The 14,380-nt window shown below is 37.1% G+C and overlaps 2 protein-coding genes across 2 annotated transcripts; one reads left to right on the top strand and one right to left on the bottom strand.

Moving 5' to 3' along the window:
• The first annotated feature begins 770 nt into the window (after window positions 1-770).
• LOC111012263 (argininosuccinate lyase, chloroplastic) lies at window positions 771-4,717 on the top strand. Its single transcript, XM_022286350.2, has 6 exons — window positions 771-1,184; window positions 1,490-1,870; window positions 2,248-2,396; window positions 3,049-3,340; window positions 3,503-3,667; window positions 4,245-4,717. The coding sequence occupies exons 1-6, from the start codon at window positions 846-848 to the stop codon at window positions 4,497-4,499; spliced, it is 1,581 nt and encodes a 526-aa protein (XP_022142042.1). The 5' UTR covers window positions 771-845; the 3' UTR covers window positions 4,500-4,717.
• A 198-nt stretch (window positions 4,718-4,915) lies between these two features.
• Window positions 4,916-14,122, bottom strand: LOC111009034 (P-loop containing nucleoside triphosphate hydrolases superfamily protein). Its single transcript, XM_022281951.2, has 28 exons — window positions 13,975-14,122; window positions 13,629-13,801; window positions 13,288-13,434; window positions 13,027-13,179; window positions 12,653-12,897; window positions 12,112-12,290; window positions 11,779-11,903; window positions 11,320-11,356; window positions 11,115-11,206; window positions 10,903-11,019; window positions 10,705-10,818; window positions 10,506-10,589; window positions 10,209-10,416; window positions 9,792-9,892; window positions 9,242-9,340; window positions 9,048-9,161; window positions 8,856-8,972; window positions 8,703-8,783; window positions 8,461-8,532; window positions 8,290-8,380; window positions 8,162-8,190; window positions 7,958-8,043; window positions 7,596-7,667; window positions 7,267-7,494; window positions 6,956-7,088; window positions 6,711-6,806; window positions 6,030-6,623; window positions 4,916-5,494 (listed from the first exon to the last, which is right to left on the bottom strand). The coding sequence occupies exons 2-28, from the start codon at window positions 13,761-13,763 to the stop codon at window positions 5,189-5,191; spliced, it is 3,855 nt and encodes a 1,284-aa protein (XP_022137643.2). The 5' UTR covers window positions 13,764-13,801; window positions 13,975-14,122; the 3' UTR covers window positions 4,916-5,188.
• Between the last annotated feature and the right edge of the window lie 258 nt (window positions 14,123-14,380).

Raw genomic sequence — 14,380 nt, 5'->3', positions numbered from 1 at the left:
CCGTTGAGTTCTTATAAGTATTCATTTTTTTTTTCTCTCCAATATTACATTGGAAAATAAGGAGTGGGAAATCAAATTTACAATTCATATGGTAAAATTGATGTTTTTTGGTTTTATAGTAATTAAAAGATGAATAAATTTATCTATATTTAGATTAGATAGGTAAATTACTATATTTTAAAAAATAAAAAATAAAATAGAATTATGGTGGAAAGTTAAGAAATCAAATGAAATAACATAGATAATGTAGTTTTATTTAGTATAATAAGTATTATTGCGAGTCCGAAGAGACAATTAGTAAATGTCTTTATAACTATATATTCATGTTGACCATAAATAATGTAGATGGTGGTTATAATGTACTTTTTTCAACCCATTCTCTCACAATTTTAGCCTTCAAGACTTTAGGTTCTTAAAATGAGTTCAGCCCTTCCACTTTATGGAGAGGTACGAGAGCGTGAAAGTGTCGCAGTATCTACATAGGTAGCTTCTATACGTTTGGGATTGATCAAATTTCTTTGATACCTATCAATATCTAAGTTAATTATCCGACACTTTATTTTCATGAGTTAATTATCCAACACTTTACTTTCGGTAGGAATCTTCGTGAACATTCTAAATTTTAAATTTATAAGAAAGATTATTAGAGTAATAAGATATATTATTAATATGGGCAACACACCTTGGATTGATATTCGAGTATAATTTGATAAATAAAACATATATTACTATAAAAAATGAGGGAAAAAAGGGTTAAATCATGTAAATGTGTATGTGTCCTGAAAATAAATATCATACGAGAGTGTACAGCTGCCATTTCGCCGACGACTCGCCGTGAGCTGAAGATGGAGGCCTTGGGCAGCTACTCTTTACCCACCGCAACCGCATTTGCCTTCTCTAAACCCTCCGTTTCTTCTTCTAAGCCGCCATTTCTCACCTTCTCTCGTCGAGCCATGCCGGTGTTTGGGGTTCTCAGTGCATCTCGCACCGCCGACGCGGCGCCGTCCGTCGCCGACTCGCCGGACAATCACGCCGACAAGGAGGTCAAGCTTTGGGGCGGCCGTTTCGAGGAGAGCGTCACCGACGCAGTTGAGCGATTTACCGAGTCGATCTCCTACGATAAGCAGCTTTATAAGCACGATATCAGGGGGAGTCGAGCTCATGCTTCTATGCTAGCTAAGCAGGTTTGTTTTGATTTCTCGCCTTCGTCAGAATGTGTTCGTTCTGTTCATTTCTCTCTTTTTGATTGTTGCATTTCATTTGATTCCACTACTATCTGGAAAAAGAATACAAATGCGATTGATTTCACCTGTTTTAGGTAATTTTGTTGTCTTGTCATTGCTGTTTCATATGTTGAAGTAAGTTGATTCAGGAATGCGGACACATTTGAACTCCTTAAGCTTATTGTAGTTTATCAGTTGGCTTGTTAATTGAATCTTTGAGTATTTTCCTTTTCGCTTCTTTAATGAATTGAAACTTATTACTTTAGGGACTGATGAGTGTTGATGAGAGGGACAGTATTCTTGAAGGTTTGGATGAAATTGAGAGGCGGATTGAAAGTGGTGAGTTTGTTTGGAGAACAGATAGGGAGGATGTTCACATGAACATTGAGGCTGCCCTGATTGATATGATTGGTGAACCTGCAAAGAAGCTGCATACTGCTCGGAGCCGCAATGACCAAGTTTTGACTGATTTTCGATTGTGGTGTCGGGACGCAATTGATAAGATATTAGATGCTATTAAGTACCTTCAGGTTTCCATGGTAACTCTGGCATTGTCGAATGAGGGATTAATCGTTCCGGGTTATACGCATTTACAAAGAGCACAACCCGTTCTTCTCCAGCATCTGCTCTTAGCATTTGTTGAGCAGGTAAGGTTCTTCTAATGAAATTACTCTGTTTTTATTTGCCTAAACCAAAGAGCTTATTGTTTACAACTATTAGGATAAGCAAAGAGTGATGTGGGGGTAAATAGACAACATCTACATGCATGAATATTTTTTATTCATTGCGATGGTGCTAGCAGTAGCACTATGCTACAACTTGATGGGGCTAACTCTAGCCTAAAAGAAAATAGAAAATTCTTAAGGCTTGAACTTGTTAGGATTATTACATAAAGCATAAGCTGCATAACAATCAACCTTACTCATGGATTCTTAAATAAAATGTCGTTCTAGGCAGTTTATTTATTCTCTCTAAAATTAAAATCTCTTGAAGACTTGATTGTTTTAAAATCATTGTTTTATAGCTTGAAAGAGATGCTGGTCGTTTATCGGATTGCAGAGTTAGGCTAAATTATTGCCCACTAGGTGCATGTGCGCTGGCTGGCACAGGCCTTCCAATTGATCGTTTTATGACTGCTGATGCTTTAGGGTTCACTGCCCCCTTGAGAAACAGGTACGAAACTTCATTTCTTTCTCTCTTATTATTATTATTATTTATTTATTTATTTATGGTAAGAAATAGATATTTCATTGATGATATGAAATTTACAAAAAGGATTACAAAAAAGGCCTTCAAGCTTGTCAAGAGATCATTAAGACTATAATTACTAATTAGTAAAAGGGTAATAGAAACATCTACACCAACCAAGAGATACAACCATAACTCTGTCAAAAAAAATCTTATTTGAAAGCTATAGAAGTTACTAAAGATGCTGTTTTTATTTGATATATTATTGAAAGTTGTTTTATATATGTATGTGTCTATGGTAGTCTATGGTAGTTTATAATATATCAGTGTGCCAATTTCTTTTTGTCTTTGCTTTCTTGTTCCAAATTGTTCTCAGGTTGTTAAGAAGCTGACTAAAAAATTTTCATACACACACATATTGCCGCATTTATATATATAGCTCTATTATCTCCTACACTTTGATAAATAATTTTGGCCATAAAACAGCTTTGGAATGAGACCAATTTCCATATTAGGAAGTAAAAAATCTTCAGCTGATCCTGCTTTCACTTTGCTTTAGGGAATTTTAATGACTTTCTTTCCCGCATCTGGTTTTGTCAAATCAGTAGTAATGTATAATGTCCGATTATCTTTACAGCATTGATGCAGTTTCCGACCGAGATTTTGCCTTAGAGTTTCTTTCTGCCAATGCCATCACTGCTATTCATCTTTCAAGGCTTGGAGAAGAATGGGTGTTGTGGGCTTCTGAAGAGTTTGGATTTATAATGCCAAATGATTCCGTTTCGACCGGAAGTAGCATAATGCCTCAGAAGAAAAATCCAGATCCAATGGAACTTGTTCGTGGGAAGTCAGCTAGAGTCATTGGAGACTTGGTCACCACTCTCACCTTATGCAAAGGTCTGCCTCTGGCCTACAATCGTGATTTGCAGGTAAAATCTTTTTACGTTTTGTTTTGACCTTGACCATTTGTTATATGTAGGAGAAGGGAACATTTGCAAAGCAAATTTTCTTGTGATTTTAATTCCTCGGTGAATGCTTCGTTTTCTTAATGATGTGGTTTTTAATACGAAAAACGTTCCTATATTGAATAGGAAGACAAGGAACCTGTATTTGACAGTGTAAAAACAATATTGGGAATGCTTGAAGTGTCTGCTGAGTTTGCTCAGAATATTTCTTACAATCGGGAGAGAATACGGAAAGCTTTACCTGCCGGTTTTCTTGATGCCACAACTCTTGCTGATTACCTCGTGAAGAAGGTTGGTTTGACTTGCAAATATCTTTTTTTTCCTCCTTGTAGGCTACTTGGTGAGAAGCATCGCTAGTGATCTTTCTCGCCATCTATATCCTTTAGAATCCTGAACACATTTCATTTATAAGAATACTTGAAAACGAATAAAAAGTTTTACTATTCTTTTTTTGAATAAGAAAAAGGTGATATATAGAAGGAAAAGAACAGCCTAAAGGCGAGGGGAAGAGAATGCCCTGCCTCACAAAAACTAAAGAATGATAACTTTTCAATAGACTGTAGTTACAAAAGAAAACCTTGTGGTTTAAGCACCAAGTTAGAAGCAGTAATGTGTACACAATTACAATTCTCAACCACCATGGATTAGTGGATTGCCCTAGTGACACCAGAGGTCGTGACGTTTGGGGAAATGGGTTCAAACGGTAGCCATCTATCTAGGATTTTAAAATCTTATGAGTTTCTTCACAACTTAACGTTGAAGGGTGAACGGCTGTCCCATGAGACTAGTTAAATGACCTTGTTTTTCATCTTCTAAGAAAAGAAACGAGAAACTAACATCAAATTTATGGCCTGTTTTACTGTATCAGGGAATACCTTTCAGAACAGGTCACGACATAGTTGGGAAGTGTGTGGCCTTGTGTGTCACAAAGAATTGCTGCCTCCAGGACTTGAGTCTCGATGAGCTAAGAAGCATAAGTCCAGTATTCGAAGCGGATGTTTACGAGTTTCTCGGCCCCGAGAATGCCATTAATAAATTTTGTTCATATGGTTCCACAGGAGCAGCCTGTGTTGCTACTCAACTCGAATACTGGGTTAATAAACTCCAAATCGATCAGCAGTAGACGACCTGGTTTTCTGAGCAATCTGGAAATGGCGGTCTTCCTGCAACATTCTTAAGAAGGTATAAATTATAGGTACTGAGAATAGGTGTGGGTTAAAATTAAGATACGTTATGGCTTCTCTATCAAAGGAAAAAGAATTCTGTATGAATGTTTATTGCCGAATTTTTGCTCTGCTCTAAACTGAAATTTGATGCTTGCTTGGTTTTTTATTTAGAAAATTACGAGTTTCTTAAAACCCACATACGTTTTTAACACAAAATTCAAAATGCATCTCAATTTTGTGTCTAATACTTTTGAAGTTTATACATCTACTAAAACAATTTAAATAATAAAATTTAAAGATATTAGTTATAACTCAAGTAGCATGGGGTACGGAGAATTCCGTATAAATTTGCAAAGAAGTCATCAAAGTCATGTTGACATGAAAAATGTGGAATCAATTCTTTCTTCGTTAATATAGTTAACAAAGTCTACAAAACTACATGAGAGTAACGATTATAATTATAAGAATCCCAGGGGAAAAAAAAGATTCCCATCCACAGTGGATTAGTATATGATGAATCAATCATTCTAAAATACACCAACACAACAAATCCTTCCAAACTTATCTACGGTGCATTTGGCCGCCGTTTTCTTCACCTGCGGCCACCGGAAAATGACGTCACAAAGACAGGACCACCTATTTTATTTTACCGGTTGCAATTCTCTTTCTCGTCCACTCTCTTTGGAACAGTAAGTTCATGCTGCTCTTTGTTGCCGCCGACTGAATCTTCCGGCTGATCGGAGTTCCTCTCCCTCAGTAAGTTGCCGCCGTTAGCGGCAGCGGATCGCATGGCTCGGGGAAGTTTCAACGGGATGTTGACAACCTCACTTGGTTCGGTCTCTGTCTTCTGGGTGGTGGCGGTGGTCTCAGAAACTGGTGGTGTAGGAACTAGTTGGATTGTAGATTTTCGCCATTTCTTTCTCTGGTTTGGCTTCTTTACATTTGTTTTCGCCTGTTTGGTTGAGGGGAAAAATGGTATAAGAAGTGAATTAGAATGCTGGAAATAAAATTATCACCATTGTATTGAAACAATTTTCCACCGGTTGAAATTGGCATATATATATATATATATATAAGCTAGTTTAAACACACCTCTACATCTTTCAAGAAACGGCTCCTTAGATGTTTATGGTTCTTCATGTTTTGCAAAAACAATTTATTTTTCTTCGGATAATATATCATATCATAAAATACATGAGCGAGTTCAAACTTACGACGTTTCAAAAAATGACACTACAGGCGAATTACAAGCGGTATAAGGTGGCTTGATAGCACATTTGTTTTTGGTACAAAGTATGACGGGTTCAAATCTAGTCATCCCGGTAGTTAACAACTAAGCTAGCCTCAAATATGTTGGGTATTTTAATTGAAAATTTGTTGTGTATGATTAAAAATTAAATTAGATTATGACAATGATTTCTATAGTTGTTATATGAATAACTGACTATAGAAACAAACTCTAACCAATAAGGAGAATGAAAACATACCACTGTGTTTCCTATGTCTGATAGAGGCTTTCTTTTTGTACCACCATCTTCAGCAGGAGGAGCCTCACTCGGTCTTCTCTCAGCTAAAGCATTCTGCAGCAACCTTGCACCATGAGAAACAAGGTCACGACTCTCCTCGTCGGTTGCATCGTTTTCCGAACCACTTCGAACATCCCCGACTGAATCCGGTCGTATCGACTCATCCCGCTCGCTTTTACTACCTCTGTTTGCACACTTTGATGGTCTGCAACCACATGACAAGCCACACGCACCACCGCTGGCTCTACATTGGCACTTTGTTGTCTTGCAATAAGAGGATCTGCTGCAACTGCAGCATACACTGGTGGTAGTAGCAGTTATGGTCTCATTCACAAGAACTACTCCTTCACCAGAACTATCCAAGTTACAGTTTGTACTGTTAGTGCCATCTGAGACAACCATCATACTTGAACGGCCCTTGGCTTTGGAGACTCTTTTTCTGCCATGTCGTCGTTTCATAGATTTCTCCCAGTCATAATTCGCGTCATCGACATCTGAATAATCGGAATCTGAGGTATCCATGTCTGCTAGTAAAAGGACGGAATTTCGATGCTCCTATTCACAAACAGCATGGAATTCAATGATATAAATAAGAGGCGGGAGATACTTATTTTGCTGGAGGAGAAGTGTTATGTTATCTACCTGCTTTCGTAAATCATAGTTATGGCCCCCACTGTTGGCCTGATCTGAAGAGCTTCTCATGGTATGCTTTTTCAGAGCTGAGTTCTGCAATTGAATCTGTATGTAAATTCAAGCTGTCAGGGCTAGGAAAAGTTTTACATTTTGAAAGGGAAAAACGTTAGAACAAAGGAAGAACATCTTGGAAAAGACAAGGAACTTGCACTAAATGAGAATCTAGGAAGCGGAACTAAGCTAGAAAATTCCACCTGATGAATAAGTTCGGCCTTTTGCTCTTCTGATTTCTTTAGCATACTGCTAAGATTCACTATTTTTTGTTTCAATTCTCTAATTTCCGAATCCTTCTCCCTAGAAGCAAACTCTTTATCCCATAGCAAACACCTAAAAAAAAGGCAGAGAGAAGCACAAGCTCATTATTGAAATAATTAAAATTAGAGACTCCGACCAAAATTTTGTGCTACAGTATAGGGGCGATTGAACTTAGATAAATCATGCTAACCCAACTCAAAAGAACAAAAGTTGCACGGGTCAATTTTCAATACAGACAAAGGATCATTACCTTGAAGAAGATGCTAAATTCATCAAAAAATTCATCATATTCTTTGCATCTGCAAGAGAACGAACTTGATGCCAACGTCCCCTACCACCAAGAACGCGTTCACGCTCTTCTGCCTCCGACAAATGCGAGGCCATAGAAACCAGAGAGCTGGATGAAGTAGCAAGCATGTTTTCAAGAGCAACAATCCTTGAATTTCTTGCACCGGGTGACATTTTTTGGGTACAATCACTGTCCGGACAATTCAGATAGGTAATCATGTTAATATGTAATTATTTTGCACCCAAATATTGCAACCAACCACCAAACAACAATACAACTTTATTCACCACCTTAAATTAGCTCCCCTGTGCAAATCTGCTTCCTCCTTAAGCTTTGCCAACTCCTTGGCCATTTTAGACCTCCTGAAATAGCAAGAATTTTCATTACAATATTGGTTTAGATAAAGATTTATTTGAGGCTACCAAGAAAGTATGAGCTAATTTTCACGTGGGTGAATTTGGGATGATTTTGTAATAATGAAAAGTATTTTCACAAATTTTCATCGTTATTCGATTTTATAGTAAAAATGATTTATTATTATTATTTTAAAAAAAAAGAAACACTGAGGTTGAAAATCCTTTTTCTCAAAAGAATACTTATAGGTAAAGCAATTTTCAAAAGTGATCCCAAACTCGCTTTAAAGCAAACTTACTCTTCCATTTGACGTTCATATTCAGAACGAACTTCATGCACCCTTACTGTGACTTCAAGTTCATGCTCAATATTCTGCATTATAGCCTTCAACAGAAAGGAAAAAAAAAAATATTCATCTTAGGCATCCAACCATATACTGTGTTGGAATGCATGAATTGAATAGTCTTCTTTTTTTATCTTTTGTTACTCAAAAGTTAAATACCTGAATTCCAGGACCGTTCGTTCCGACACCTGCAAATGGAATGCAGATCCCAATAGTTAACAAAGTGAAAAATTAAAAATAAAAATAAAAATAGAAGCCTTCTTAATGCCATATTAAACTTTACTAACTGGAAGTTTCACGTGCTGCCTTTCGAGATTCTAAAAGCTCTTTAAGCCTTTTTGTTGCCTGAGCAGCTTCTTCTGTCTTTCTTTGCAAGACCTGTTATACGGACATATAGGCATAAGAACCCTCCAAAATAAATTTATGATAACTAGTGTGCTAAGAGGCAATCGATTTACCATTTTCTGCCTTTGATTCAAAGCTAAGAGCTTGTGCATTTCGTACTCATTTCTCCTACCCTCCTTCTTCAGCTGATCGTACGTGAACAGATATAAAAAAAAATACGAAAAAGAAATATCTATACCATATACAAATTATGCTATAAAGGAAAAGTTTTATGTTCTCATTTTACCCTTTAGTACCGCACCATAAAGGGGGGCCAAAAATGGAAATACAAAGGCTGAGTTTACAGCTTCAATACCTGTAGAACTTCCTTCTCTCTCGAAGCCTTCCATAATCTAAATTGCTCAGACTCCTGCTTAATCTTGTGTTGCAGTTGAACCTAATATAAAACTGCGTTAGAAGTTTCTGTGAGTAATGTAAAGGTCTCGAAGTCTTTAGGACACAGAGATACCTTCTGGGTCTTAATTCTCTGGATCTCGTCTTGTAATCTTTTTGCTGCCTCATCACTCTTTTGCTTCTGTCGCAACAGTTGAGCCTGAGCATCTTGTTTCTTCTTCAGTTCCGAGACCTAAAATCCAAGATATGAGACTACAACACAAGGAAATGCTTAAAGGTTTGAGGGCCAAAAAGCAACTCAATTTACCTGGGTTTCCAAGAAATTCAATTTCTGAAGATATTCTTGCTTCAACTTTTGCGCACCATCATCAGATGTAGAAGATATGTTTGAAAGATTACATCTGAGTTCCTCAATCTCTTTCTGAAAATCAACAAAGATAAAAGCTAAAGATATTTCTGGTGACAGTTAAGCTTGCAATATATTTTGGATAGAGCAATTACCTGTAAAGCTCTCTTTTCTTGTTCCAATTCATGGACCTTCTTTTCATAATGGTGTTTAAGAACAGATGTATTCGCACCAGAAAACCGTTTCATTTCAGCCTACAGCACATGAGAGTGAACATACATTACAAAGACAAACATATAGGAAACAGAACTTATATGAAACAACCTCGGAACAATCAATCTTATACAAGGCAGCTGTCTAAATGTTCACAGTAGCTTTAGATGAAGTTGACACAAACAATCTATGGATTGGGGGGGGTGCATTAATGAGCTGAGGGAGGAAGGCTGTCCACGCCATGTTGTAAGATTTAGGACAGCCAGGACTCAGGATTGGGTAAAAGTTCTCGTGTGAGAAATAGGCTCCTAGAAAATTCCATTCTTCAAATTATTCTTTGAAATTAATAACTAGATTTCTTTCTGGTCTCTTATTTATTGGAGTTACTATAAATTATAACGGATTAACAGAAATTATAATTTATAAAAAACAGTAAAAGAAAAATTGATCAAATACAGATATCCGCAAAGCCTAGATGCCTGATGGGAGTACCTCCTTCTGCTCAAGTTTCTTATCCAATTCTTTTAGCTCCCTATCGAATCTTTCTTGAATTGTTGAATGTTCAAGCTCCTTTTCATGATCTTCAGTTCCATCTGCAAAAACCAATCAGCCCAACATACTATCAAATCCATAGACATAAAATATAGACGTCAACTGTATCCATAAGACTAAATGATAATAATAAATAATTGGCATCCATCTCCATCAAAAAATAAACGCATCCTCAGGACCTCAACATTTTTAGATAACGACAAAAAAACCAACAAAGAGCAATTCGTCTTTGTTTGCAAGTAGCTTGCTTCGTATTTTGATCCATGATAAGGTACATAATGATAGAAAAGGCCATTAAAGCGAACATTAAACCACAATAACATCTATTGACATATCCATAGAGATTCTCATACTAACCTGAAATATCCACAGCTTTGGAATCATAGTCAGATGAATACTCATTTGCACATGGAAATAAAATATTACTAGCGTGTGGCCTATCATCATCGAACTCAACAAGGTCAGCATATCGACTGTGCTTGGGGTGGTTAAAGCTTTGCAAACGCAGTAGCTCCCCTTCTAGTTCTTGAATTTTTGAAACATAACTCTTGACTAATTCACAATCCTGGAGGGAAAAAGAAGGTCAGGAACTTGCATCTGGAAGATGTGTATTTCTTGGTGCAAGCAAATGTAAGAAAGTAAAATGCATCCGACCTTGTCGAAGTTGGATTCAATCTCATCTAAAGATTTACCATTCCGCACTGATTCGATTATCATGGCCAGTTTGCCTTTTTCAACCTAAATTATTCAATGCATTAGAGATATCATATCTCAACAGTAAACTACTATTGAGTATAGAACCTAATAGAAATTTTAACTAACAAAGAAATATTTAAAAAAACAAAAAACAAACCTGAGCATCAATAGCACGTTGAGACAGATGCTCGCAAGTGACTCGACGTTCTTGAAGCTCCCGCAGTAGCTCTCCATTGTTTGCTTCAAGTAATGATATTTTGTGCTTTAGAATCTAGACACCAGAGCAATGGAAATTAAGCATCTATATCATGTTACGGGGCAGCTCATGCAGACAATTCCTAAGGATGGTATATACCTGAAGTTCCTCAAATGGTAAACCTGCATCACCGCGGTAGAATAGAAGCTCAGCTTGCAACTGCTCAATTTGACTTCGCATTTTCTGTATCTGAGCTCCTACCGGATCCCGGTTGATCTTTAAAAAAAGAGAGAGAGAAATAATAATGAAGAAAGAATCTCAAAGAGAACCAAGAAAGGTTTAAAAAGGGTTAATTGTAAATAAAAACTTACGACTGCTTTATTTTGAATATTACGAGCACGATTAGCATATTTTAGTGTGTTTAGGGTCTCCTCAGCATTTGAGTCAGCAGGACTAACACAAGCTACACATATGGATGATAAATATAATTAATAAAAGAAGAGTGGAAGATACGTGAAGAAGTTCAAAATCCATCAGGAATGCTTCAAGTGCTTTGACTAAAAAACAAAGGTTTACCAATCATCACCGTTCTGCTGTTGCCTCCAAGAGAATCCTGTAAATTCAACTCCCGGTTAGTCAAGTCACGATTTTTGTGAAGTATAATACTACGCATCAATTATTAGACTAAAATTTCTAGCATCTTTCTCCAATAAGGACTACTCCATTGAACTTATTCATTATCGTACTCTACATCCTTCCAGCTTGTTTAATCATGTAACAGCATACCGAACCATTTCCTTAAAGTTCCATCATGTGAACAAAAATTATTGTCAAAGGTCCAGCAACTTTATGACTACTTGGTCTCATACTAAAGATCTACAAGCATAACAATCACATCAACCAGTCACAATTGAATTGTTTCAACTAATTAACCAACATGCAAATGAATAAAGCAGTGTAGGTCAAAAGGTTTTTGGGAAACACATGTATAAATATGAAGTTCCTGTATTTACTTAAAAGAAAAGAAAAACATGCCTGTAGCAAGCGTGTTAACTTGCTATCACGGTAGGGAACGTGACATCCTTCTCTTCGTTTCTTATCATCTCCCAATGCACTTATAACATTGCCGAGAGCCAATAGGCCCTTGTTGATATGAACCCCTAAGAAAGACGAGCAACCAAACAAAAAAAATTTAGTTACCAACATGTGATGCTTAGGTCAACTACCAGCTAAAAAACAGAGGTTTAATACAAAAGTCAGAACAAGTTAAAACATTTTTCTGGGGGTAAGTTTGTCCTAAGCCTTTCTTATTAGCAGGGTAGCTCTCATAAATCTTAATATCTTATACAATAGCATTATCAGCCATACCTTCTTTAAAGCGCATGCCATCAGCACCCGTTCGTTTTGCTCTTTCAGAACCTGCAAGATCCACCAAATGGAGCTTTGCACATAGAATGTCATCGCATGAATCATCTTGAGACACGCCTGCAAGGCGTCCAGGCTTTTTCTTTTGCTCCATGGTAATGGTAAAGATGGCATGTGATCGACTGAAACATAATGCAAAAGGACACCATTACCATACTTTAAAAGATGAACTAAATGAAATATGTCAATTCCACATTTTAATGCATAATAGAAACAAAATTTGACCAAATTCTTGCTGATTGAAAGAGTCCAACATGAGAATGTACGAGCAGCTTAATACCAAAATTAGCTTTCGGTTTTCTATACCTTGTAATTACAATGAAGCAACATAAAGTATTTCAACTTACATTGTACAGAAATTGACGATTCACATCCAAAAGGTCATTAGACAGAGAGAGCTTTTAATTGGCAGAGTAGATGTAGAGTTTTAGAGTATCGATACAAGGAAAAGTCAACAGAAGTATAAATTATGTAAATTCTAGACCTTGACTGACTATTCATGTTGGTACTTCCAGTTGCACGCGCTAATGAACCACGAGACAAGTAAGATGTCATTTCTTCAGTCGTCCGAACCTCTGCCTCAGTGACACCCACAAGCGTAATCCCACCATTTACAGTTTCTCTTATTTGTATTGGAACTCGTGAAGGGACAAAAGGTTTTGTCCCTTCAACCTTTGTGTTAAGGCAAGTATTTGCATCAAGCAAATCAAACACTTCTTCCTTAAATATCTGTCATGAGCATATTCATGAAATATGAACAGATTAGGTACTAGTACATATATCTCAAAACGATCGAAGAAAGTGGGGGGGGGGGGGGGGGGGGGGGGGGGGGCACTTGGGCAGTCAGTTATGTATTACCTCGATAAATGATACTCTAATCAAGAATTCTGTAGAATCTTCCAATGCCTCAACCTTTTTGAATATCTTTTCCATTACTTTGGGTATTACTCCATCCTTACTTCCTCCACCAGAATAATTTGTCCCCATTGTGTATGTCTTTCCAGACCCCGTCTATAGTAATTAGAATAATAAAGATCATCATACAAGCATCAAACCAACCATATAAGTCAAAGTTGAAGCATTTGAAGAAAAGAAGCTCGAAACAGAAAAATGTTTAACCTGTCCATAAGCAAGGACAGTGGCATTATAACCCTGAAAGAGCGCATCAACTAGTGGAGCAACACAGTCGTCGTATAATGCATAAGATGGCGATCCAGCACTACCATACACATTATCATAGGTGAATACGTGTGAACCAATTTGAACCTGTTAAGCACCAACAATTAACACATTCAATTTTACAAAACCAAAATCCCAACCAACTCATCCGTTTCAGGTGCACAAACAAAAAACAGGAAACGAAGAGACATGTTTCCACAGAACGACTCCATATCCAAATGACAATAGAAGCAAAGTATTCCACAAAATCAACATAATGCCAGAAAGAAAAGAACCAACACCTGAGGCTCTCCATGAATAACTGTAATACAATCTGTACATCCAACCATTAGCTCGGATGTAATCAAAGGTCTTATATTAACAGCAACACGAACGCATTGCGAAGAATCTGCTGATTTCCCGTCCAAGTTCTCCATTACAATCAAAACGCAATCCTAAATGAACTAATATCAACCTGTTCCAAGCAAAAACCAAGGAAAATAAAAATTACATAACCTCCAACCACCGATCAGCAGAAAACTTTGCAAGTTTTGGATGAACTCCGGAATTTCTCAAGCACATTTCTCCGGCTAAGAAAAAACTAACCGAATCTGATTAAATTATAAAGAAAATGCGATCCGAAGTTACCTGAAGAAGATCGAGAAATGAACCCGCAGGGTTGGGGGGTGGCGCTGTCTGCGAAGGATTTGAAATTCGTAATAACAACAAAACAACAAGAACAAAGCTGTTCGTGCGATTTTTAAAATGGCAAAGATGCAATATCGGCCGATTTTTATTAATTGAAATGAATAGGGAATTGGCGCCCAGGGCCGGATTCAAATGACGAAGTCACGTGTTGATCACGTGCTGAACAACGGCTTTCGTTTTATTTGAAGATTAAATTTGGGAAACAATCGGCTGCGTGCTGCCCACTTAAAATAGAACTGGAGGTCTGGATTTAATCCACCCAGAATATGTCACGTGCAACTCGCGTGACCTGGCACTGCTCTATACAAATAAATTGCAATTATCGGATTATCTACTAAAATTGAAT

The sequence above is a fragment of the Momordica charantia genome (assembly GCF_013281855.1).
Source record: "Momordica charantia cultivar OHB3-1 chromosome 11 unlocalized genomic scaffold, Mcharantia_2.0 BLBB01000011.1, whole genome shotgun sequence".
In the NCBI taxonomy this organism is placed as follows: domain Eukaryota; kingdom Viridiplantae; phylum Streptophyta; class Magnoliopsida; order Cucurbitales; family Cucurbitaceae; genus Momordica; species Momordica charantia.
The sequence above is the reverse complement of the archived record's forward strand: the minus strand, read 5'-3'. Positions and strand labels throughout refer to the sequence as shown.